The following is a 22,111-nucleotide window of genomic DNA, read 5'->3' on the forward strand; positions in this document are numbered from 1 at the left end:
CCAGACTCTGTCCCAGACTCTCACACAGGGCCGATCTCTCCAGGACTGTGTGCCAGACTCTCACACAGGGCCGATCTCTCCAGGACTGTGTCCCAGACTCTCACACAGGGCCGATCTCTCCAGGACAGTGTCCCAGTGTCCCAGACTCTCACACAGGGCTGATCTCTCCAGGACTGTGTGCCAGACTCTCACACAGGGCCGATCTCTCCAGGACTGTGTGCCAGACTCTCACACAGGGCCGATCTCTCCAGGACTGTGTGCCAGACTCTCACACAGGGCCGATCTCTCCAGGACTGTGTCCCAGACTCTCACACAGGGCCGATCTCTCCAGGACTGTGTGCCAGACTCTCACACAGGGCCGATCTCTCCAGGACTGTGTGCCAGACTCTCACACAGGGCCGATCTCTCCAGGACTGTGTCCCAGACTCTCACACAGGGCTGATCTCTCCAGGACTGTGTCCCAGACTCTCACACAGGGCTGTGTCCCAGGACAGTGTCCCAGACTCTCACACAGGGCTGTGTCCCAGGACAGTGTCCTTTAATATTCAAAAAGGGATATGTTAATCGTATATTAACTAATGACTGCTAATTGCTAATCAGAGTTTTGAGGTGAACTAAGTGATTATGTCATGCACAGAAAGTTTAATAATCAGCGGGTAGCATAAATACTATTTTTACTTTTTGAAACTACATATAGTTACATAATATTGCAAACAAAAACGATTCTTTGTAGCACCAAAGTAACGGCAAAGAACGAGCGATAGAGTGACACTGTGTGGTTATACTACCGCAATACACGCAAAAACTTGAATATTTTTTTTATTTTAATACTACAGTTCTGTACACCATTATACTCTAACAAGGACTGAAAATGTAAATTTACAGTTGTATTAACTTGTTAACGCTAACAACACACTTGCTTCTGAAATTCTAAAAGATCCAGCGATGGATTTTAAGTCTTTGAAACACAAACAACTACAACACCCAGAATCCTCCAATACTGGTCGCTACTGACTTTCATGTAAATGCAGATTAAGAAAGCATTTGGAACACGCAGCCTCTGAGAATGACTCGACAGCGTTGCACAGATGAAAATGCGATTTAAGCACGAGAATACGGGGGAGTGGCAGAATTATCAGAGGTCTTGCCTGGGTGAGAACAATCCTTAATTTCGTTGAGATCAGAACTACATTTCCCATGGTACACCGCCCCTCGGCAGTGCTTTGATCGAAGGACTTCGAGGGCGAAATTCGTTCAAGTCCGGAGTTCAGCGCTTCATCGGCGGCTAGAGTTGCACTTAAACAGTTGGGGCTCCCTGAAAACGCCGAGAAGATGTTGCTTAGGGTGTTTGCTGGAAACTGGTTCGGGTTCCGAATGCCAAAGGAATTGTTACGATGCGAGGCGCCTGGGTTTAGACAGCGCGTTCAAGCTTTCAGCGCCGAGGTGAGGAAGCAGACTCGAAGTCGAAAGTAGATTGTTTTATTTCACCCTTATTTTTAAACCGGTATGGATCGATTAATCGAGTTGCACGTTTCTGTGCAATCCCTAGGGTCAACTGTACTGTAGTGTTTAATCGGCGGTGCAGAGAGGCGAGACAAAAAGTACCGTAGCTGCTGCTACAGTAGGTGTGTGTTGTCGACTTCACGTATTGATTTTTTTAAGGACAACAACGTTTCGGCAGATAAAACGATCACGACACAACCGCGATCCCGATAAGCTTGAAAAAGTCGGCGCGTCGCTCTGACAGATGTTCGCGCTGCCCTCGCGGGTACACTGGGCTCAGTGCGATACAGATGTTACCCCGGTGCCCGCAGGTCTGTGCTTGGGGGAGGGGGTGGACATGCCTTGCATCTATCTAAGCTGCTGAACTGTGCTAATGAGGTGCAGCTAATCAATTGAAGTATAGCTTTCTGCGTGGAGTCCCTCTCGCTGTTATCATGCGCAGAATGCTTGAATAAATATGCATTGTAGTGCACAGTATTTCGGGTGCTCAGACAGAGCACAATAATTTGCAGCAGCTGAGCTTGACTTGCCTACTCCGCGATGAAAACTGCCTGACAGGTCTGTGCAGCTTTCCAGCCAGCCACACAGAACTGGCTACAGTTTGTGGAGACGTGAGGGATTATATATATGGGTGTGGTGCTCACCGCTCAGCAATCATAATACAATAATAATAATAAATAATAAAAAAACTTATTTTATATAGCACCTTTAAAGGTAACCTCTCAAAGCGCTTTACAGTAAGGAGAAGAGCTAACAGGGAGAAGAGGCGACACGACTGGCACGATCAAAAGCAAGGGGAAGGTGCCAGGAGGCAGACGTACTTCCTCAAATTAATCCCGTGCTTTACCAACAGTGCTGACACATGTATTCGCCAGTGCTTCAGCCTGCGGTCTGCGTCGGGGGTGGCTGGAAATAAAACCAAGTCTAGCAAAACTCGCCGGCCGGAGCGAGAGAGCGGGGCCGACAGCTGCAGGCCGATAGGATGGAAAGGTAGACCCTCTGTGTCACCTTGCGTGTTTGGAACAGGAACGGTAGGTTTAAAAGAGGACGAAAGCCCTTAGCCTGGGGACAGAACAGTCCCTAGGGAGTCGGGAGCCGAGCTGGAGGAGTTCCCAGGCCTGGGGACTGCGCGCGAGCCGGTCAGCTCCCGATGTCAGCCGGTTTATAGCCGGTTGATATTAAGGATCAAAGGGCAGGCACAGGCGCGGTGTCTGTCCCTCACGCAGGAAAGGCACCTTGGACCCGGTGCAAGGGGCAAGGAGCACGCAGAGCAGTGTGAGGGGTACTCCCGCCGGGCCTTCAAGTCCCAGTCGGGTTCGGGGGGGCCCGGACCCCAGAGCGTCCGTTTTTCTGTTTCGCTTGACGTCGGTGCGCTCAGCAGCACGAAACGTCTAGACAGGAGATGACAAGATTAGCACAGAGAAAGCACGAGGGATCAGAAGTTTAGCAGAATCTGTACAGAGCAGACACGGACACCAGTTAAATACAAGCCTTTCTGAAGAAGAAGGGTCTGAGTCGGGATTCGCAGGAGCTCTGTCACCCCTAGCAGGAAGACAGGCTGGGGGGACAGACAGGAGACCAGAGTCAGATGAAGGAAGGGTGTGAGGCGGGGAGTGGGAAGAGAATAAATCAGACAGGTATCGAGGGGCCAAAGCCATGTACTGTAAGAGAAGATAAGATCACTTTATGGGCCATATACAATTTCTTGTATTAAGAATTTGTCTTTTCGCAGACCCCAGCTTGCTCTCCATGAGACACACAGACAGGGAGAGAGAAGCTTGGGGTCAGAGCGCAGGGTCAGCCATTTATAAGGCACCCCTGGAGCAGCTGGGGTGAAGGGCCATGCTCGGGGGCCCAGCGGAGTAGGATTCCTCTGCCGGCTGCAGGATACAAACCGGCAGCCTCCCAGCCAAGGCACAGATCCTGAGCCACAGAGCCACAGCTCCGCCCCATTGCGGGTTCCTGTATAGGTGAGCATGGGGATTTTGAAGTTATCACAAAACCTGATAGGAAGCCAGTGCAAGGACTCCAGGACAGGAGTATTGGGATCACCTGCACGAGAGTGGGTGGGGATTCTAGCTGCCGAATTCTTGGCATGTTGGAGGGTGTTCAGTGTGGATTTTAGGTGCTCATTCCCACATGATGAAGGAGTACGTTAATAGAGTGAAGAGTGACCATTAGTCGTCCAAATGAATTAGGGTAACAGCTGGGGGGATAAAGGATATCTGCTTCTCTCTCGCGTCTCGGCTTGCGCAGTGCCGCTGTGCCTGGCTCTCCCGCGGAGCGCCGCGGCGTTGCCACGCCAACCTCCACCTCGCCCCCACCCCTACCCTGTCGGTGCTTCCCGCCCAGGGCGCCCCGAAGAGGACGGAGCTGTACGAGTTCCACCGGCAGCACGGGGCCCGGATGGTGGAGTTCGCCGGCTGGAGCATGCCGGTGCAGTACCGCGACAGCCACATCGCCTCCCACCTGCACACGCGCCAGCGCTGCTCGCTGTTCGACGTCGGCCACATGCTGCAGGTGAGAGAGGCCATGGGCCGGCGGGGGGGCGGGGCTTGTGGATCGGCGGGGGGGCAGGGCTCTGTGGGCCAACTGGGGGCATAGGGACTCCCCGCAGACAGCACCCCGGGTCCAGTATTGAACCCAGGGCCCCAGCACTGTGAGGTGGCAATGCTGCCCATAATATGATTGGCATAATATGATTCTTCGTTATTTCATATTACAGTGCTATTCTGTGACAGTGGTTGCAGCCCCTGTAAGGAGCCCTGTGAGAAGTCTAACGTGTGCCTGACTGTCCCTTGCAGACTAAGGTCCATGGGAAAGACAGAGTGAAGTTCATGGAGTCCTTAATTGTTGGGGATATTGCAGAGCTGAAGGACAACCAGGTAAGACCTGTCATCTGCAGTGTGCTCCCCCCGGTGTGGGCGGGGCCTGCTCCCTCTGGTGTGGGCGGGGCCTGCTCCCTCTGGTGTGGGCGGGGCCTGTTCCCTCCGGTATGGGCGGGGCCTGCTCCCCCCGGTGTGGGCGGGGCCTGGACTCTTGGCCTAGTTCCTTTGCTGTGGCGGTATTATGTGCCGTTTTCCTTTTTCTTCTCTACCATTTCCTCTTTTTTCCATTTCTTTCCCTCACCCCCCCCCCCCCCTCTGTTTTGCATCCCGGTTTCACCCCCCTCTTTTGCAGGGCACGCTCTCCCTCTTCACCAACGAGAAGGGGGGCATCATGGATGACCTGATCGTGACCAAGACGGACCAGGGGTACCTGTACGTGGTCTCCAACGCTGGCTGCTCAGACAAGGACTCGGCCCACATGCAGGTGAGGGAGCGAAGACGCCGAGCCCCAGACACTAGGTGATCTTCTCCGTTTTCTGCACCTGTGCATCCATTTGCTCCACCCTTTTTGAAATCACTTCTCTGGGGCCCTGCAGGGTAGTGCTGTAGCGTTATTTCGATGATTGTTTCTGCATATTAAGTTGATTTTGAGTTGTCTTGTGGCACGGCAGTGACAGGTATCACAGTCTCATAGCTCTTGGGTCCTGTCTACCACTCCAGGCTCAGGTGCCTCTGTGTGGAGTCTGCATGCTCTCCGCCGGCTGGCAGGAGTCTCCGGGTTTCTCCAAATTTCCAGGACATGCCGGCTGGGATGACTGGAGTCTCTCCATTGTCCTGGCGTGCACGGGTGCCTGCGTGCATGTGCGCTCTGATTTCCTGTTTTGCACGCTGTGTCTGGGACAGGCTCTGACCCCCAGCAACCCCCTATTGGAGGAAACTATGGACAGCGGACAATGGGAGGATTTGGAGTTAGCCCTGTTGCCCCTATGTCACACAGCTGTTTTGAGGCGCACAGCCCAGAACACCTCAGCGGTGAATCCCCGTTTGCGTTTTTTGTGTTCTGCAGGATAAGCTAAGGGAGTTCAAAGCCGCCGGACACGATGTGGACCTGGAATTTCTGGACGACGGCCTGATCGCTCTACAAGGTGGGGTGCGGGCGGCACTGCTGGGGGGAGCAGGGGAAGGGAGTCCGGTGTCTCAGTTTAAACTGGCCTCGATCTCACGGGTTAAGCCCGTGCCCAGAGCGCAGTGTGGGGGGGGGGGGAACTTTCCTCCCCAGCCGTTTGGCCGTTTCTGGAGTCGTCTCGAGGCTCATCTCCGAGTCGGCCGCGGCGGCGGCTGTCCCGGTAGGTCCGGGTGTTTGACTGGCCGATGTCCCCCCTCGGCTCTCCGCAGGTCCCTCCGCGGCCCGGGTCCTCCAGGCGGGCCTGGCGGACGACCTCGGGAAGCTGACCTTCATGACCAGCGCCCTGGCGACGGTGTTCGGGATCGCGGGCTGCCGGGTGACGCGCTGCGGGTACACGGGGGAGGACGGAGTGGAGGTGGGTCTGGGCCGCGGCGTCATGCTGCGGACGGGGGCTTCTGGGACAGGGGCTTCGCTTCCTCGGCTCAGCTGCTGGGCCGACTGGCTGCCCGGGCGGACAGTCTGGAAATACCCTGGGGCCTGCTGTAGGCTTGTGTAAGAGCCGGCAGCTGGTGTCGCCGGCAGGGGATCGAAGTGCTGCCCAGGAGCTGTCTCATCCGCCTCCTCCTCCTCCTCCTCCTCCTCCCTCCCCCAGATCTCCGTCCCCCGGCAACATGTGGTCCAGCTGGCCGAGAGGCTGCTGGGAGACGAGGAGGTCAAGCTGGCCGGCCTGGGCGCGAGGGACAGCCTGCGGCTGGAGGCGGGGCTCTGTCTCTACGGCAACGACATCGACGAGACGACCACGCCCGTGGAGGCCAGCCTGGTGTGGACGATAGGTACGGGCCTGCCCCTCCGCCTCCCTCTCCCTCTCCCTCCCCGCCACGCCACGCCGTGTGGCTCTTCTCGCGCCACGTCTCCCAGCGCCGCACGGCGGGCGCCGCTTACAAGAACAGCAGTTCTCCGCCGACGGGGGGGGGGGATGGGTGACGGGCTTGGGGGGACTTCCCTGTAACCCGAGCGCGGCGCCGGCCCCCCCCGTGACTCCTCCGTGTGCGCTCCCGTTGCCAGGGAAGCGGCGGCGGGCGGCGATGGATTTCCCCGGCGCCTCCGTGATCGTCCCGCAGCTCAAGGCGAAGACCAGCAGGAAGCGCGTGGGGCTGGTGTCCACGGGGCCCCCCGTCCGACAGCACACCCCCATCCTGAGCCCGGATGGCAGGGTCATAGGTGAGGGACTGCCCACGGTGCCCCCTGGCCTCCGGGACACGAGCAGCGGAGGTCTGGGAATATCCCCGGCAGCGGCTCTCGCGGGATGGGATACAGGATTCCCACGGCACGGGCGGATCCGTTTCAGGTCTTCCGAAGTGCCGGCTGCTGTCAGGGTTATTGCTCCACACTGCTGTACTGACAGCGGGTCAGTCCGCCCTCCGGTTAAATGCTTTGTGCCACGGATATATGAGTGGAGATACAGTCTCACTCAGCCCACAGTTATACGTACATAACATTACTTATACGTGAAATCAGTTTTGTATCTTCTTGCATTTCTGCAAATGTTTAGACAACCAGCACTGCCTGTAAAACCCAGGTGGCTCTCGCCGGGCGTCACGTTATTAGCCGGGTGTGCTGCTGCCTTCAGCAATGTGGCAGAGGCCTGTCATGACAACGATACTCCCAGGGAATGTACCATTCTCCAGTGTTCTGACTGAGCGGTGTATACGGCATTTGCTGTATTCTTTCAAGAAAGAAAAAATAGTTCCATAACTGTCTATGCATACATTTCTTTGAAACATCCAGCACTTGGGCTGGCCTTATATGCAAAGCCATTTAGGCTGTAAAACCTGAAACAGAGCAATTCCAGTTTAAGAAGGAAGCCATGGCAGATATTGCTACAAGGGGTTAATTATTAATTAATTAACCTCCCTGAGCTGTGCAGAGGTGTTGAAACAATGCAGGAGATGTCAATCCTTCTTGCCCTCTCCCTGCCCCTTCCCCAGGTGAGGTGACCAGCGGCTGCCCCTCCCCTTGCCTGAAGCAGAACGTCGCCATGGGATACGTGGAGGCGGAGCTCAGCAAGGTGGGCACGCCCCTGCGCGTGGAGGTGAGGAAGAAGGCGGTGGACGCAGCCGTGAGCAAGATGCCCTTCGTGCCCACACGGTACTACACGGGCCAGTAGGCCAGGGGGCCACCTGTGGGGCGAGCCGGGCCGCCCGGGTGGACCGCGGACCCCCACGACGGCGTTCCCCTCCCTACCCGCGTCTCCCTCGGCCCGGCTGATCGTCTCAACCGCCCGGTTCCTCCCCCGGTTCAGTCCACATGGGCGCAGTGCCTCAGTGGGAAAGCTGCCCGTCTCCAGTGGCCCTGGGGGTTAGGTCTGTGTCCGCCGGCCGTTCTGGAAACTGGCGCGTCTCGTCTCCAATAGTGGGCGACAACGAGCACCCCCCACCCCCCCCCCCCCGCGCGCTGATGAGTTTCCAGACACACTGACCACAGACTTAACCTTTACGGCCAAAAGAAGAACCGTTTTTTAAAAAAAAAAAAATCTTTCTATATTTTTGTACTTCGACCAGAGTCTTATTTTCGCTAGTTCCAACTGAGCGCATGAAGAGCGGAGCAGTTGTGTGCGGAGGTGCGTGCGCCGGCGGGACAGCGGATGTGTCCTGGAGGTCCTGTGGTGTTGTGGGCCACAGCGCTGCAGAATCGGTCACTTTCGCTCCCACACATAGTCATGAGTAGGGCCTCTCCTGTGATGGGATCAGTCTGGTGGGGGGGGGGCTTTCAGAGACCGCTCAGGATTGGCGCTAGGAAGTGTCACGTTTTCACGTGTTCACCAGCTGCTGCATACCGTTTCCCCTCCCTGACCACAAATTACATTGCATTGCGAGGATTACACTTGAACTTGTGAATCCAGGTGTAGCTGACCTCACTCCGACACAGAGGCGGAGGCTGTTCGTCAGCGTGAAGGTGTTCGCCCCAGGGGGTTCTGACCGCTCTTGTACTAACAACACAAACTGCGGTTTTGATTTTTTTGTATTACCCCCATCTCTAGGGACAGTGAAACTTTCTGTGCAGCTGTTCCCTGATCTGAAACATTGACCTGCCCGCTCTGCGGGTCAGCTCGTGCATCAGCGCGCTATTGTCTTTCTCACAAAGACCGCTCGCCCGAACGGCCGGCTGGGATCAGCTGCGGTCGGCAGCGCTTGCTGAGTCAGTGGAAAGTCCTGGGGTGACACGAGGGGGCAGTTGGCTCCGCAGATCTTGCTCCCTGGTTTGGTTTCTGGAGCCAGGGCTCGTTCCAGGTGGAGTCTGTGTGTTCTCCCTGTGCTTGCATGGGATCTGTCCCGCCTTTTCAAGGCATGCTGGACTGGCTGAACGGTGTCTCTAGAAGAGCGGGGTGTATGCGTGCCCCTGTGATGGACTGGCTTTTCTTCCAGGGCGGAGTCGTAATTATCTGCTCTTCGAAATTATTGGGGGAGTTCGTCTTCTCAAGGATTTCCGTTCCCACAGCATTTTTGTAATGCCCCCACCCCCAGCTCGCGCCTTACCGTAACATTTCTTTACATGAATAAAACCTTCATCAACAGGAAGCGTGTGTTAAGGGTTATTGACTTTATATACCGTCTTCAGGGTCACAGAATCCCTTGTCAAGGTGTCCCGCACAGACACAGATTGAGAACAGTCTTCTGTTGCTTGTGATTCACCGCTAGGACATAAAATGATAAATCGATGGAATCGCAATGAACAGATGAGTGGACTGGAGAGCCCGTGGCAAGACACAATTGTTATTGAGCGTTTTGGAAGTGCAGTCCTGTGGTAATCTCCCAAACACGGACAAAGTAAAAATGCTCTGTTCCTGCTGTAACTACAGCGCGATTACACATATCGGGATGCTTGAACACACCCAGCACCCACAGAGCTGGCACCTGTCGGAGTTGTCCTGCCTCGTGCCCTCTGCTTCCAGGACAGGCTCTGGGTTTTTCTGGGAATAAGCGGCTTTTCCTCCAGTTTCCATTCCTCTTGGGTTTCCTCTAGATCTGCGCTTCCTGAAAAGCGACCTGAACACCAGCACTCTGTGATCTTTTCTTGCCCCCAGAAACTGCTCATTCTTTTCCGAAGTATCCGGTACACAGGCAGCAAAATTGGTGACCTGTTTGTGGGAGTCTTCAAGTAGGGAGCTGCATCAGCAGGCGTAGGCTGCAAAGGAACAAGTAATAGGTTTATTCCCTGCTGAAAAGAGAAGAAGAGAAACAATGTTTCGGCTGGGGAGCCTTCTTTGGGTGTGCCATCGGAGTCTCTTTTCAGCTGGAATGGAGATCTTCAGGTCTTCAGAGGAAGGGTTACAGATCAAAGGAGGCGTCGTTTCACTCATTAGCAGTTAACGAGCTAGCAGCTAGCTCTTTACCAGTTGGTTGCTCTGAGGATCTCATCCAGCTGGAGAGCAGCCTGGGTGTCAACTTCAACACTTGGTAGAGCAGCTTGTTCCACACTCCCACCACCCTTTGAGTACAGAAGGACCTCCTGTGTTTGGTTTTTTAAATGCATGTCTCTGTAGCTTCCACCTGTGTTCTCTGCTTTAGTTCATTGTTCATCCTGAAGTCCACTGGGCTGTACCAGACACCCACAACCCTTTGCGTAAAGACATGCCTCCTGCTCTCTGTTTTAAATCAGTTTTGAATCCCACACAACAGAAGCCACTAGAAATCTGCAGCAAATATAACCCTTTTCTTCATTAAAGATGATGCTTACTAATAAATGCATGTTTTACTACTGTGCTCTTCTAATATTTTGTAATTTATAGGTTTGGAATCTAATGAAATAAAGAGATAATCCTTTTTAGAAGTCGTACGTCTGTTGCATTCAGAATGATAATGCAGTCACATTTAAGAAATTCCAAGACGTTCTGATAAGGAACTCTTGCGCCGCACGTGACAGATTTAGGCTCCGGGAGTGTGGGTTTTGTGGTTAGTGTGGCAGCCTGCCTCAGTGCCCCAGGGTGCTTGGTTTTATTCTTTCCCAGATTGCCTGTCTGTGTGGAGTTTGCATGTTCCCTCTGTGTTCATGTGGGTTTTCTCTGCAACCCAGAGAAGGACACGCAGGCCCGGCTTTACTGGTGCGCTGAATCCTCCCTCCCTGCGTTCCTTCCTCGGTTCTCATGGTCTCTCGTGACCTGTCAGACTAGACAGGGGGCTCCGCAGGACCCGGGTTCGAGGGCGCTGTTGTAAACGATGCTGACTTGGTCCCGGGCGGTCAGTTGGTTTGCCTGGTGAAACCGTCTCGTCGGCGGCTGCTCTTACAGAAGACCGCGGAAACTCGGGGCTTCTGTGTCTTCTGACGGCTGACCGCGGGTTCGAGGGTCAGTATCTTAGCTGGGTGGGAGGCTAGAGGCCTTGACCACCCCAAGACCCACAGCAGAGCTGCCCCAGAAGAAGGGAGATGTTCACAAAGAAATCCGGACTGCAAAGTGTTTTTTAAACCCTCATTTAATTAGCCTTCTTCGCCTATTTAGTTTTTTTTGGTCTTTTTATTTTTTCTTAATTCTGCAAAGAGCATCAGAATACTTCTGGTCACCAAGGACACTGTAACCAGTCAATCCCTCACCTTCCACCCCCCAGACTCCACAATAATCAGAGACACACCAGCCTTTCCTACTTCACCTGCTTTATAGGGTTTTAAGGTTCAGTGTTTACTTGCCTGACTGCCTATATAAACCTTTTGCAGGTCTGTGCATGTACATGTAACCCAGGTTTTTAAAAGTCACTTTCACACAACTTTGTCCCCTATTGAAATGTTTTATTGTAAGTCTTGGGGTCCCTTCTGGTTGACGAAGATACACAGCACAGCACGCAGGAAAAATACACAACAGGGAGGTATATTCCACCGTGGAAATATCCCGTGAAGTTTCTCTTCACCTCCCCCTCCACGCTTGTGGACTAAAACGGGGACAATGTACAGGAGTTTCGTTGCGTGTGATTGAAAGACTACAGTTCCCGGGTCGCACTCCTTCCTCTCTCCTGCGTGGGTGGTGGGAGTTGTAGTTTTTCTAGCCCCCCATCCTTGCCAGTTCTTCGCGACTACATTTCCCAGGAGCCCCCGCCGGCCGCGGCGCTCTGTGAAGCGAGCGAGCCGGGGTGTGTGGAGTCGCTACCGGGGAGAAGATGGTGGATCTTGGAGCAGCGGCGTGCACGATACTCCGTCCGAAACGCTTCGAAAAATACTTGCCCTCGCAACCAGGGATCCGGTATAGACTGCCCGGGGACAATCACAGATAATAGAGCCGAGAAACCGGCGGGAGAAGAAAGCACGTCTTACCCCTGTGTTTTTTTTTTGGAGGTGAAACGTGTGTATCGGGATCCCAGACAGGGGGGAGCTGTGTCTGATCGCGACGGCAGCAGCCAGGCGGTCGGCGTGGTATTTTTTTGGAGGGGTGGGGTGGGAAGAGGGTTTGAATTGACCCCTGAGCTGCGAGTCGCGCCTCTCCAGCCCAGCTCAGCCCAGCCCAGCCCAGCCCGGAGGCCGGGTTGGAGTTCAGGCAAGCCGAGAGCCGCCGGGCGACATGCCGAGGAACAAGCGAGGGAAGCGTCCGGCGGTGAGCCGGGGTAAGTGTGGGGGAGAGTCCGGCGGCGGCGGGGGTGGCGGGGAGCTGGGGGTCCGTACGAGGCGTGCAGAAGTCGTGGTCTCTCGCACGACAGCCGATCCTCCGGGGAGAAGCGTGCGGGTGGCGTGTTGTATCGTTGCTGGCTGGTCAGCGGCGGGCGTCGCCTGCAGGTGGTGGCTGAGCAGCTCCTCCTGGAGCACCGGGCAGCGTGTGCGGGTCGCAAAAGGGATTTACCCCAGCAGGGCGGGGTTGTAAGGAGGCGATGGTGGACTTTTGAAATGCTTGAGGACTTTTAAAACGCAGCGCCAAGGCGAGCTGGCCGGGAGACCCAGCCGCCGGGGGTCACCGCGTGGCGATCGTGTCGCTGCGGTCCGAGGGCGCGTGCGTGCGTGCGAGCGAGCCGGCCGGATCCGGGAGCCGCGAGGTGCCGGGGTGCGTGACGTCACGGCTCCAGGAGGGCGCAAGGTCACGTCACGTTTCCAGGGACAGTATTCGGGCTGCTGTCAGCTGCGTGTGAGATGTCCACTCCGGTTGGCTCCTGTCTTAGCTAAAGCAGCCTCCTGAAACCAGGGGCAGGATTTAGTTCCGCCCTCTTGTTTGGGATCAGACGTGGGGGGAAGTGATTTATGTTATATGTTCGTGATGCAACACTTGTGCTAGGTTTGATGTTAGTTCAGTGCTCTACTCCTGTAATGCATATCATAGGCGTAGTAGTGCAGGTGGGGAGCTGCGTCAGCATGCGTAGGCTGCAAAGGGACCAGTAACAGGTTTATTCCCTGCTGAATCCTCACATCCGAAGAAGGCTTCACGGCCGAAACGTTGTGTTTTCTTTCTCCCTTTTTTTTTTCCAGCATGGAATAAACCTTTACTTGCTCATAGGCGTAGTGCCGTACTAACAGTGAGACTCACTGAAACGAGTGTGCGAAAAAAATCTGAGAGATCGGAAGTCGTCACGCACCGTTTGTAACTTTTCCAGGCTTGTGTTTATTGTTTTAAGGGACGCTTTAAAAGGGTTGGCGGGGGGAGGGGCTTGTGGAGGCCGCCCCCTCTGGCGTGGCCCCGCCCCCTCTGGCGTGGCCCCGCCCCCTCACGTGGCTGCGCAGTGTTGTGACAGCGGCGGGCCGGGATGTCGTGTCCGTCTTGGAAAGCTGTGCGTGATATTGCCTCCCTTCGCCACACAAATGCAGCTTCCTGGGTACGCGTTTCGCCATTCAGCAGGGGCGCTCTCGCCACGGTCACCCGAGTTTCCCGTTTAAACTTGAGGATATGGATTCAATTTGATCCGAAAAGCAGGATCATTTGAAAACGACCCCCCCCCCCCCGGCCTGTATCCCCTCTGTTGTTCTGGTGGACCCCAGACAGAGACGACGATAAGGTCTTTGAAGTGGGCAGCGGGTCACGTTTCAGCCTAGAGAGATGAACGAACGGCTTGTATGATGCCAATATGAATGCCCCCCCCCCCCTCGAACCCCTGTTAACGGTGTTTTCCTTCCCGGTGTCTTCGCCGCGGCTGCAGGCTCTCTGAGGCAGGAGCTCCTCCAGCTACAGCTGTCCGCCAAGGCCGAGCTGCCCTGCAAAGGTAACTGTGGACCTTCCTCTCCTCCTCCTCCTCTGGCTGTGCAGCAAAGCCTTGTCCCATCTGCATGGCTCCTGGTGCCGCTTGCCCCATCCCATTCCCGATCCCGTTCTCCTCTCATCCCCGCGCCGTCCCCATCCCCATCCCCGCCACAGGCACACCCCTCCATCCCATCCTGCCTGCTGGCTGGCTGCCCTCATCCTCCTGTGCTCCCGCGGCGGAGGCGCTGGCGTCTCCGGGCCTCATGTGGCGGTGTGGCCCCCCCCCCCCCCCGCTGTGGTTTTGTCCTGAAAGCCCCGATCACGTGCTTGACCTCACAGCTGGTCGTCGCTTCCCCCTGGGGGCGGCGGCGGTGATGGCGGCGCCCTGGGACTGGGTCTCGCTCGTGTGGCTTTTCTTGAAACGTCCTCGACAGCCTGCTGGGAGTCTTGAAGCCGGAGCCGGGTGTTTCGGTCAGGAGCACTGCCCTGTCCCGTTGGCGTGTGTGTCCCCTGAGCTGTCAGGAGCACTGCCCTGTCCCGTTGGCGTGTGTGTCCCCTGAGCTGTCAGGAGCACTGCCCTGTCCCGTTGGCGTGTGTGTCCCCTGAGCTGTCGGGAGCACTGCCCTGTCCCGTTGGCGTGTGTGTCCCCTGAGCTGTCGGGAGCACTGCCCTGTCCCGTTGGCGTGTGTGTCCCCTGAGCTGTCGGGAGCACTGCCCTGTCCCGTTGGCGTGTGTGTCCCCTGAGCTGTCAGGAGCACTGCCCTGTCCCGTTGGTGTGTGAACAAGTACAGGGCCTGGAGCAGAGGCAGACAACAGCTGGAATTAAGAATCAAGCCGTGCCTAGCCTTGCTTGGTCCAGAAACTTGGTGTTATCTGTTTTGTTGGGTGCTTTGTGTGTTTTTGATTAGATTACGTGAGAGTGCAGCAGGCTGGTTTGCTCCTCTGGACCTGAACTCTGAACAGCTGTTATAGGGCTGAAGATAGAGATAGAGAGACGGAGAGGCGGGTCTCACTGGTTCTCTTTCTCCTCTCTCCCGAGCTGACCCCCTTCCTGGCTTGACTGGGGAGGGGCTGGAGAGCTCAGGTATGGGGCTGCGCTGTGCTGGGGTGTCCTGGACAGTTCGGGCCTGCTGCTCTTCTCCCGGCCTCCTGCTGCCCCCAGAGTCCGTGGGCCGGCACCAGTCCCAGGAGCAGTGCTGAACGGGCCCTCCTGTAACCTTCAGTTAGAGGACGGCAGTGAGCTGGTCTCCCGGTACGACGGTACAGAGAAGCTGGAGAGGGGTTGGGGAAGAAGCTGTCCAGTGCCGGGGACGCAGGGTTGTCCTCCAGGTCTTTCCCTGAATCCCGAATGGATGAGATGCCACGGGATTCTCATGGGAGTGGCACAGTGCCGTCCAGGAAAGCAAAACCGGGACACACTTCCTGAATCAGCCAGCGGGGAGATGGCAGTACGCTGGGAGCTTTCTGGGCCGGGCTGGACCAGGAACCCCCCCCCCCCCCCCTCCGGGTCGTGAGAGGTGGAGGAGCTGCGTGTGTCGGGTGAGAGTTGACCCGGAACGGTCAGGACTGGCTCGTCTCGTGTGGGAAGTACCTGCGGCGCTGGGAAGTCTGTCCCGTTATTAGTAACTAGCGGTGTTTGTTCATGTGGTCCTGTTCTCCCTTCTCCGGGCCCTTTGAGTTCTGCTGAGGCTGGGACGTCTCCGGAAAACCATCTCTTCCCCGCGGAGGTTTCGGAAAGGACTCCGGCTCTCTGCGCCTGTCTCTCTCTCTCTCCGCGCTCCGTGCTCCGTGCCGTACTTCATCCTTCATTCGGCAACATGTTACAGTCAAGGGGGCTCAGATCCAGAACGCTCCGGTCCCTCGGTGCTCCTGGGTGTGGGCCCGGGTGCGAGTTGGGGAACCAGGGAGCCAACCAGCCCCATTGCTGTGAGGCTCGGGAGGGAGAGAGGTGCCCTGGGCCTCTCTGGCCTTGGGGCTGGGAATTCGTCTTTCTGGCGAAAGATTAGATACCGTTTTTTTTTTTAAACTGAGAGAGCGAGTTCTTTGCAGATTTTGGTTACCTTGGTTATCCAGCCCCCCTGTTGCCCCTCAGTTTAAGCCTCGAGTACTCGCAGGCAGTCACGGACGCCCTGTCGTGATCATCATGATCACTCTCCCCTGCTCTCCCTCTGGCAGGGGCGCGGAACGGCGGGAGGGTGGAGTCGGGCGCCAGCGATGACGACATGGCCAGCGAGGTTCTCAGCCACTGCAGCAGCGCCAGTGAGAGCGCCTCTGTCCTGGAGGAGGGCACGGGTGAGTGGGAGGGGCGCCGGGAGACGACCTGCCGCAGGAGACGGGCGCCCACGATGCTCTCCGGTCCCGGAGCAGTGGGCCAGGGGGCCTCTGCCTCGCGATCGGATTACTGACTGATCTGGCTGATGCGCTGACCTCAAGTGCAGCTGGGTATCCTGCTGGAGCCATCGGGGTGAAGCCCAGGGCCCTGACCCTTACCGCCTCGTGCTCCCCTGGCTCCTCAGCTGGCACAGACACTTGCTCGGCTCAGCTCTTGAAGTTCGTAACCGGTGGAGACTGTCCGGTCCGGTCCTACGGGCCTGCATCCGTTCGGAACCGGTGCTGGTGGATTCTCGCGGAGCGAGCCCGCGGGTTTAAAGCTGGCTTGCGTGTGTGTGTGTGTTGCAGTCAGCGAGCCGGTGGACGAGCAGGCAGCTCAGGAGGAGACCGAAGACAAGCTGAAGCAGTGCATCGACGATCTCATGGACAAGAGGTAGGCGGCCCAGATGAGCGGACCCTCTCCTCCGCTCCTGTGGAAGGGTGGGCCGCCGGGTGCGGCAGGCTCGTGTCCTGTTTGTTCTCTGCGTCGCTCTCTCTCTGCTTCTTCGTCGTGAGCCCCTCCTCCCCCCCCCCCCCACGGAGCAGAGACACCGGCCCCGTGACGCACGTCCGCTGCCGAGCCACAGTCCTGAGCCGTGCGTTTTCCCCTCTTCCCGTCTCCCGCAGCACGAAGACGCGGCTGGCTGCCCTGGAGAGCCTCCGGCTGGGCTTCTCGACGCGGCTGGTGTACGAGTTCCTGCTGGAGCGCAGGCTGACCCTGGCCGACTGCCTGGAGAGGAGCCTGCGCAAGGGTGAGGGAAGGGGGGTTGGGGGTGAGAGGTCGAAGGTTGCTGGGGGGTGGGGGTTGGAGGTTGGAGTGAGGGGATGGAGGTCAGAGGTTGAGGTGAGAGGGTCGGCGGTCAGGGGTTGGAGTGAGGTGGGGGACGGAGGTCAGAGGTTGAGGGGACGGGGGGGTCGGAGGCCAGAGGTTGGAGTGAGGTGAGGGGATGGGGGGGTCGGAGGTTTGGAAGTGGGTGGGGGTCAGTGGTCGGAGCGAGGGACAGGAGCCAAGTGATGGATGATGAGTGATGATGAGCGCGGAGAGGAAGGCACTAGGCAGCGCCAGGGTGCAGGAAGTAGCTACACAGGTCTCATACTCTTGCCCTCTGTCACCCCCCGCAGGGAGTGGCGAAGAGCAGGCCGCGGCGGCCACCGTGTGCGCTCTGCTGTGTGTGCAGCTGGGGGGGGGCTCCAAGGGGGAGGAGGGGTTCGCGACGCTCTGCCCCGCCCTCAGCACCGTCCTCAGCGACGACTGTGCCAGCACGACGGCCAGGCAGAGTGTGAGTACGGCCCCTCCGGAGGAGACCCGTGTCCCCTTGCACCTGTCCATCCACTCATTCCTTTCACGTTACCGACTGTGCGCCGAGCTCGACCTTCCTGGCTTGACCGCTTTCAAAATCTGAAAATCTTTACCGGCAATTCTGAGTGGCTTCTGTGTTGAGACCCCGTTGAGACTGCTTTGTGTGTTTGCTGGTGATGAGGCCGGCTTTCTGTTAACCAGGCTCTCTGTCTCTGTCTCTCCCTCTCCCTGACCAGTGCGCAGTGGCGCTGGGGATGTGTTGCTACGTATCTGCTGCTGATAACATGGAGGTAATGACGACCAGCTTGCGTTCTGGAAATCCGGGTGGGAGTCATGTCTGGGATTAGAAAAATGGTTTCAAGGTTCTCGACCAGTCAGGACGCTTTCCTCTGAGGACAGGCCCCGACCTGACCTGCTGTGCCTGGCTCATGGCTCTAGTCAGGCTGCGGTGTTGTGGCTTGATGTCAGTTGGAGGCTTGGTACCTCTTCATTTGGTGCTCACTCTCCTGCCGGGGGTCTGTGGAGCTCAGAGAGCGTTAGCGGGTGGGCATGTCAGAGTAGCACATGGCCTTATTCTCCCTATGCAGATTCAAGACTTTCTCCTGTGACACGTGACGTGATCTCAAAATTTTTGATGGGTGTGCAAATATGGATTAAATCTTGAACTTTAGCAAAATGGAAAAAAAAAAAGAGCTAAGAGTGACCCGTTTTGTCGTCCAAAGATATAAAAGCATTTAGAGCAAAAAACTTCAGTCCAAGCCCATATTTCCAGCTGCTTGGAATGGCTCCATGTTGAGTTGTGGGTGTGGTCCTCTGTCTCTCCTCCAGGACCTGTGGAAGTCTTTGAGCCACCTGGAGAGCGTGTTCAGCAACTCGTACCCGGGTCGCGATGGAGCCCTTCCTTCCCACAAGCCGGGCACCCTGGGGCTCCACTGCGCCGCCCTGCAGGCCTGGGCGCTGCTCGTCACGCTGTGCCCAGCCTCCCGCCTGCATGCCCTCCTGGAGCTGTGAGTAGCGGGGTCTGGCTGCCGCGATCTGACCTTCCTGTCCACCTTCAAGCCAGTCCGCCATGGCCTGTGTGCCCAGGACTCATAGCGAAAGCACAGAGTTGACATTTCCTTCTGCTGCACAGTAGATGAAATGATCACTTTCTAACCAGAGGCGGCTTCTTCAGTGTAGTCCTGGATATTTGAATCTCTCGCCCTCTCTCCCGCTGGATCACAATATTTCTGCGGTCATTTTTCCGCTGCTTTTCCTCCTCGTCTCTCTACCTTCCGATCGGTCTATCCTAGAAGCACGTTTCCAGGCATCGAAGCGCCTAACTGACGCGTCAGAACGTCTAGTGTGACTCGCGGTCTCTGGGGGAAAGAGATGCGATAGAGGGAGGGCCGCAGCATTTCTTCAAACTAATGTTTTTTGCGACGGCTCAGTAAGATTGTGAAAAGTCCCGCGAGTTTCTCGTACTCCGTTTCTCACCCTGTTTCTCTCTCTGTGTTGCGCGCAGACACTTGCCCAAACTGCAGGCCTGTTTGGCCAGCAACGATGTCCACTTCCGGATCGTGGCCGGAGAGACCATCGCCTTGCTGTTCGAACTGGGACGAGAAATCGATGAAGTAAGGGTCAGATGTGGGTTTTTCTTTCGCATGGCGCCCTTCACGCAAGAGCATCGCAGAGCGCTGTGCGACAGTAAAAGCAAAAGGTGTGTGTATACACCTTTGAGATAAGATCGGGCTTCCATCGTGATGATATGCAACGTTCAGTTTCTGGAGTTTTTCTACGGATTAAAAGGGGAAATTTGGGAACAGAATCCTAGATGCTGGATGCCCGAAATCCAGCTGGGTAAAGATGGTGTTTGGGAACAACCAGAAAATCAGTGTTCTCCTGTCTCAGTGAGCAGTGAGTAGCTCCTGTTGCTTGGGACGTTCTGATATGTGAAGGATTTCAGTTGTCGTTTTTTTGCTCTGTTATAATCGGTTAGAAGTCCAGTCCCTGGTAGGCCCGGCGTGAAGACGCGAGCTCTGCAGCGCGTAGCGATAAATTCGGAGAGGCTTGTGTTGTGCGGAGTGAAAGCAAAAAAAAACAACAACTGGTGATTCAAAATTCGTTCTGCAAAACAAAGTGCTCAAATGATTTTTATTCCCCCCGAGAGGTGGAATCTGTTCAAACAACCCGAGCCCGCTCGTCGGCTAGGGCCCTGCGGGCGTTCTGGGTGGGTGACGGCCCCTGTGTCCCTGTTGGCAGGACTTCCTGTACGAGGACGCCGCCGCCCTCTGCGGGCAGCTGAAGGACCTGGCGACCGACAGCCACAAGCACCGCGCCAAGAGTGACCGGCGCAAGCAGAGGTCCATTTTCAGAGAGGTGCTGCACTACATCGAGGTGAGCGCGGCGGCGTGGCGCGGCGGGGCTCGCGGAGTCGCCGGCCCTCTCCCTGTCGCGTTCCCCGTCGTTGAGGTCGCCGCTCTGGGCTGCGGCTGCTGACTAACCTGGGGCGCGCTGCGGCCCTGCCGTGCCGGAAAGGATGTAAACGCCTTCCTCGCAGAGTGAGGCAGTCTAACGGGGATGTTTTGAAATTCGGATCTTATGTGACGGGCGTTGAAGAGTGCTTCTTAAGTTTTTTTATGTCCGAGATGTATGCATGGTTCGCCTACTTGATACAGCCCACTCACCGTGGTAAAGCGGTGCGATGCGGTTACCATGGAGACTGATGGGGGCTCCAGGGAGATGCGTGACCATGGTGACGTTACGCTGGGCAGGATGGTAACCATGCCTCTCGCTGTCTCTCTCGTCCCCCCAGAGCGAGGATTTCACGGAGGAGAAGATCCGCTTTGGTGTCGAAAGTCTTTACATCGACTGCTGGATGCGCCGGAGGACCTACGATGCCTTCAAAGAGGTGCTGGGCTCGGGAGTGCGGCACCACCTGCAGGTGAGGAGGCGAACTGCGAGGGGCACGGGGACGTCTTCAACTTCCAAAAGCCGGAGTCCTGTGGCGGGACAGCGCGGTCGTGGAGGGGAAGAGGCGTAGCCGGGGCCCAAGGGTGCTGACCGCCCTGTCCTGCTCTCCTGTGTCTGCAGTGGAACCAGCTGCTGAGGGACGTCTTCGAGCTGGGCCCCGTGCTGGTGCTGGACAGCTCCGTCAAGGCCAACAGGATCTCCCGTTTCGAGAAGGTCAGGGTCCCGCCCGCCTGCCCTCTATCCTGCCCTGGGCTCCCGGCCCTACCCCTCTGCGCTGCCCCTGACACGCCCGCGGGCCCGGAACCGGTTCCGAGTTCTCGAGAATGCGGCGGCGCGTCCTGATCCCAGCCTGAGGGAGGCGCCCCGTTTCGGTTTCTGTCTAACAATATATTTACGAGTCTCGAGGCTTCAGGGGGCGCCGCTGTAGTAGCAGTGGGAGGGTCGCGGGTTCGAGTCCCTGCTGCAGCACAACTCCTTTACCCAGGTGGCTCCTGCTCTCCCGGCGCTGTAAACAGCTGAATCCCCACCCGAGTCCCGTCGGCTTTTCCCGGCAGGAGTCCCCACTCAGAGAGGCAGCAGAGATGTTTGTTTGGTTGGTTGGTTTTTTTTAAGGGGGCAGGATAAATTAAAATCATTGCCGTTTGTCTTCCAGCATCTCTTCAACGCGGCTGCCTTCAAGGCCCGGACGAAACAGAGGAACAAGGTTCGAGACAAGCGGGCGGATGTCATGTAGGGGGTGCAGTGTGCTGGGTCAGCACTAGCCACCTTCCTCCTCCTCCTCCTCCTCCTCACTTGATTGCTGCTGCCAATCCAAGACCTCACATAGACCTTGCAGAAGAAGAGTGTGTGAGTGTGTGAGTGTGTGAGTGTGCACGTGTTAGGGATCCTTCTTAGTAAAGTTTTATTTAACACCAATTAAAAATAAATAATACTGCAAGTCAAGGAAGTCAAGGAGGAGAACGGCACGTTCCTACTCGCGTAAGATCTTCAGATACCGCAGACGAAGAGATTTTAGTTTCTAATTTATTGAGCTCGGACGAACAGCAAGTGTTCCTTTTTTTTTTAGAAAAAAAATGTTTACACTGACTTTGTAGTTCGATAGGGGAGGGGGAGTGGGATGGCAAATGGAAGATTTTTGTAGTTTTTCTATGTCAGTTTTGTATGCTGTCTTTTCATAATCCACGCAGAAATTACAGGAAGCACAGGGGTGTCCGTGTTGCACGAGACCGGACACTTGCGGGTAGGATCTTTGTCCCACTTCGAGCAGGGGTGTTCAGCGTGAGGCCCCTCCAGTCCGCTCCGTGCTGCGTTACGCAGTTTTTCCGCAACCAGCTCAGGAAGTTGCAGTGAGGGGACTGAATCCAGGGCTGGTCCCCTCCAAGTCCAGCTGTGGACCGGATCCGATTGGCCCGGCTTGAGGTGTCCTGAACATCTCCAGCCCGGGCCCATCGGTGTTTCGGACGTGTGCAGATACACTAACCTTTACCGGCGTGTCTTTCATTTCACGCGTAGTTCAAGTTAAAACGAAGGATTTAAAAAAATATATATATTTTTAAGCATTTTTTATTTCAGAAATGAAATATTCTTGCATCAGGAAAGGGAACAGAGTAATACTTTATTTAGACTGTGAGCTAGACGTGTGTACCCTGTTCACAGGTAATCTGGGTGCTCAGCCACTGCCAGCAGCGCAGCTTGTGCCAGGTCCTGCACATGTGTGAGAACAGCACAATATTGTCTTGAAAATGAAAGTCCTTAACTATTGAATACGGGGTAGCAGTGAAGTGTTACCCAAAGGGTAATAAAATGCAAAATTTGCTGATTGTGAGCTATAGAATTCTAGAAAATAAAACTTTGAAAATGCAACGTGGTTTTTGCCTTAAAACAAAAAA

At 56.2% G+C, this 22,111-nt stretch overlaps 2 protein-coding genes across 6 annotated transcripts; both read left to right on the forward strand.

Annotated features, from left to right (window-relative positions):
- The first annotated feature begins 1,193 nt into the window (after window positions 1–1,193).
- amt (aminomethyltransferase) lies at window positions 1,194–9,035 on the forward strand. Of its 2 annotated transcripts, XM_088917268.1 has the most exons (9): window positions 1,194–1,443; window positions 3,856–4,023; window positions 4,308–4,388; window positions 4,684–4,815; window positions 5,398–5,476; window positions 5,727–5,872; window positions 6,110–6,290; window positions 6,523–6,678; window positions 7,446–9,035. In XM_088917268.1, exons 1-9 carry the CDS (start codon window positions 1,333–1,335, stop codon window positions 7,622–7,624), a joined length of 1,233 nt encoding a protein of 410 aa, XP_088773394.1. In that variant the 5' UTR covers window positions 1,194–1,332; the 3' UTR covers window positions 7,625–9,035. The 2 variants fall into 2 exon arrangements, with proteins under 2 accessions (XP_088773394.1, XP_088773395.1); XM_088917269.1 differs by lacking the exon at window positions 6,523–6,678.
- A 2,505-nt stretch (window positions 9,036–11,540) lies between these two features.
- Window positions 11,541–22,085, forward strand: ifrd2 (interferon-related developmental regulator 2). Of its 4 annotated transcripts, XM_088917281.1 has the most exons (13): window positions 11,541–12,044; window positions 13,560–13,622; window positions 15,776–15,892; window positions 16,280–16,364; window positions 16,598–16,722; window positions 17,093–17,250; window positions 17,507–17,560; window positions 18,099–18,277; window positions 18,775–18,883; window positions 19,512–19,646; window positions 20,065–20,193; window positions 20,343–20,435; window positions 20,875–22,085. In XM_088917281.1, exons 1-13 carry the CDS (start codon window positions 12,002–12,004, stop codon window positions 20,953–20,955), a joined length of 1,371 nt encoding a protein of 456 aa, XP_088773407.1. In that variant the 5' UTR covers window positions 11,541–12,001; the 3' UTR covers window positions 20,956–22,085. The 4 variants fall into 4 exon arrangements, with proteins under 4 accessions (XP_088773407.1, XP_088773408.1, XP_088773409.1 ...); XM_088917282.1 differs by lacking the exon at window positions 13,560–13,622 and having other exon boundaries at window positions 11,574–12,044; XM_088917283.1 differs by lacking the exons at window positions 11,541–12,044; window positions 13,560–13,622 and adding an exon at window positions 14,300–15,139.
- The last annotated feature ends 26 nt before the right edge of the window (window positions 22,086–22,111 follow it).

The sequence above is a fragment of the Atractosteus spatula genome, chromosome 5, assembly GCF_055471065.1.
Source record: "Atractosteus spatula isolate fAtrSpa1 chromosome 5, fAtrSpa1.hap1, whole genome shotgun sequence".
Classification (NCBI taxonomy): Eukaryota; Metazoa; Chordata; class Actinopteri; order Semionotiformes; family Lepisosteidae; genus Atractosteus; species Atractosteus spatula.

What these genes read in the sequence shown, in the direction of transcription:
- amt (XM_088917268.1), top strand. Translation starts at nt 1,333, where the DNA reads ATGTTGCTTAGGGTGTTTGCTGGAAACTGGTTCGGGTTCCGAATGCCA. An exon ending in TTCAAGCTTTCAGCGCCGAG is followed by an intron (nt 1,444 to 3,855) that starts GTGAGGAAGCAG and finishes CTTCCCGCCCAG; the next exon opens with GGCGCCCCGAAGAGGACGGA. An exon ending in CAGAGCTGAAGGACAACCAG is followed by an intron (nt 4,389 to 4,683) that starts GTAAGACCTGTC and finishes CCTCTTTTGCAG; the next exon opens with GGCACGCTCTCCCTCTTCAC.
- ifrd2 (XM_088917281.1), top strand. Translation starts at nt 12,002, where the DNA reads ATGCCGAGGAACAAGCGAGGGAAGCGTCCGGCGGTGAGCCGGG. An exon ending in GGCCGAGCTGCCCTGCAAAG is followed by an intron (nt 13,623 to 15,775) that starts GTAACTGTGGAC and finishes TCCCTCTGGCAG; the next exon opens with GGGCGCGGAACGGCGGGAGG. An exon ending in GAGTGCGGCACCACCTGCAG is followed by an intron (nt 20,194 to 20,342) that starts GTGAGGAGGCGA and finishes CTGTGTCTGCAG; the next exon opens with TGGAACCAGCTGCTGAGGGA.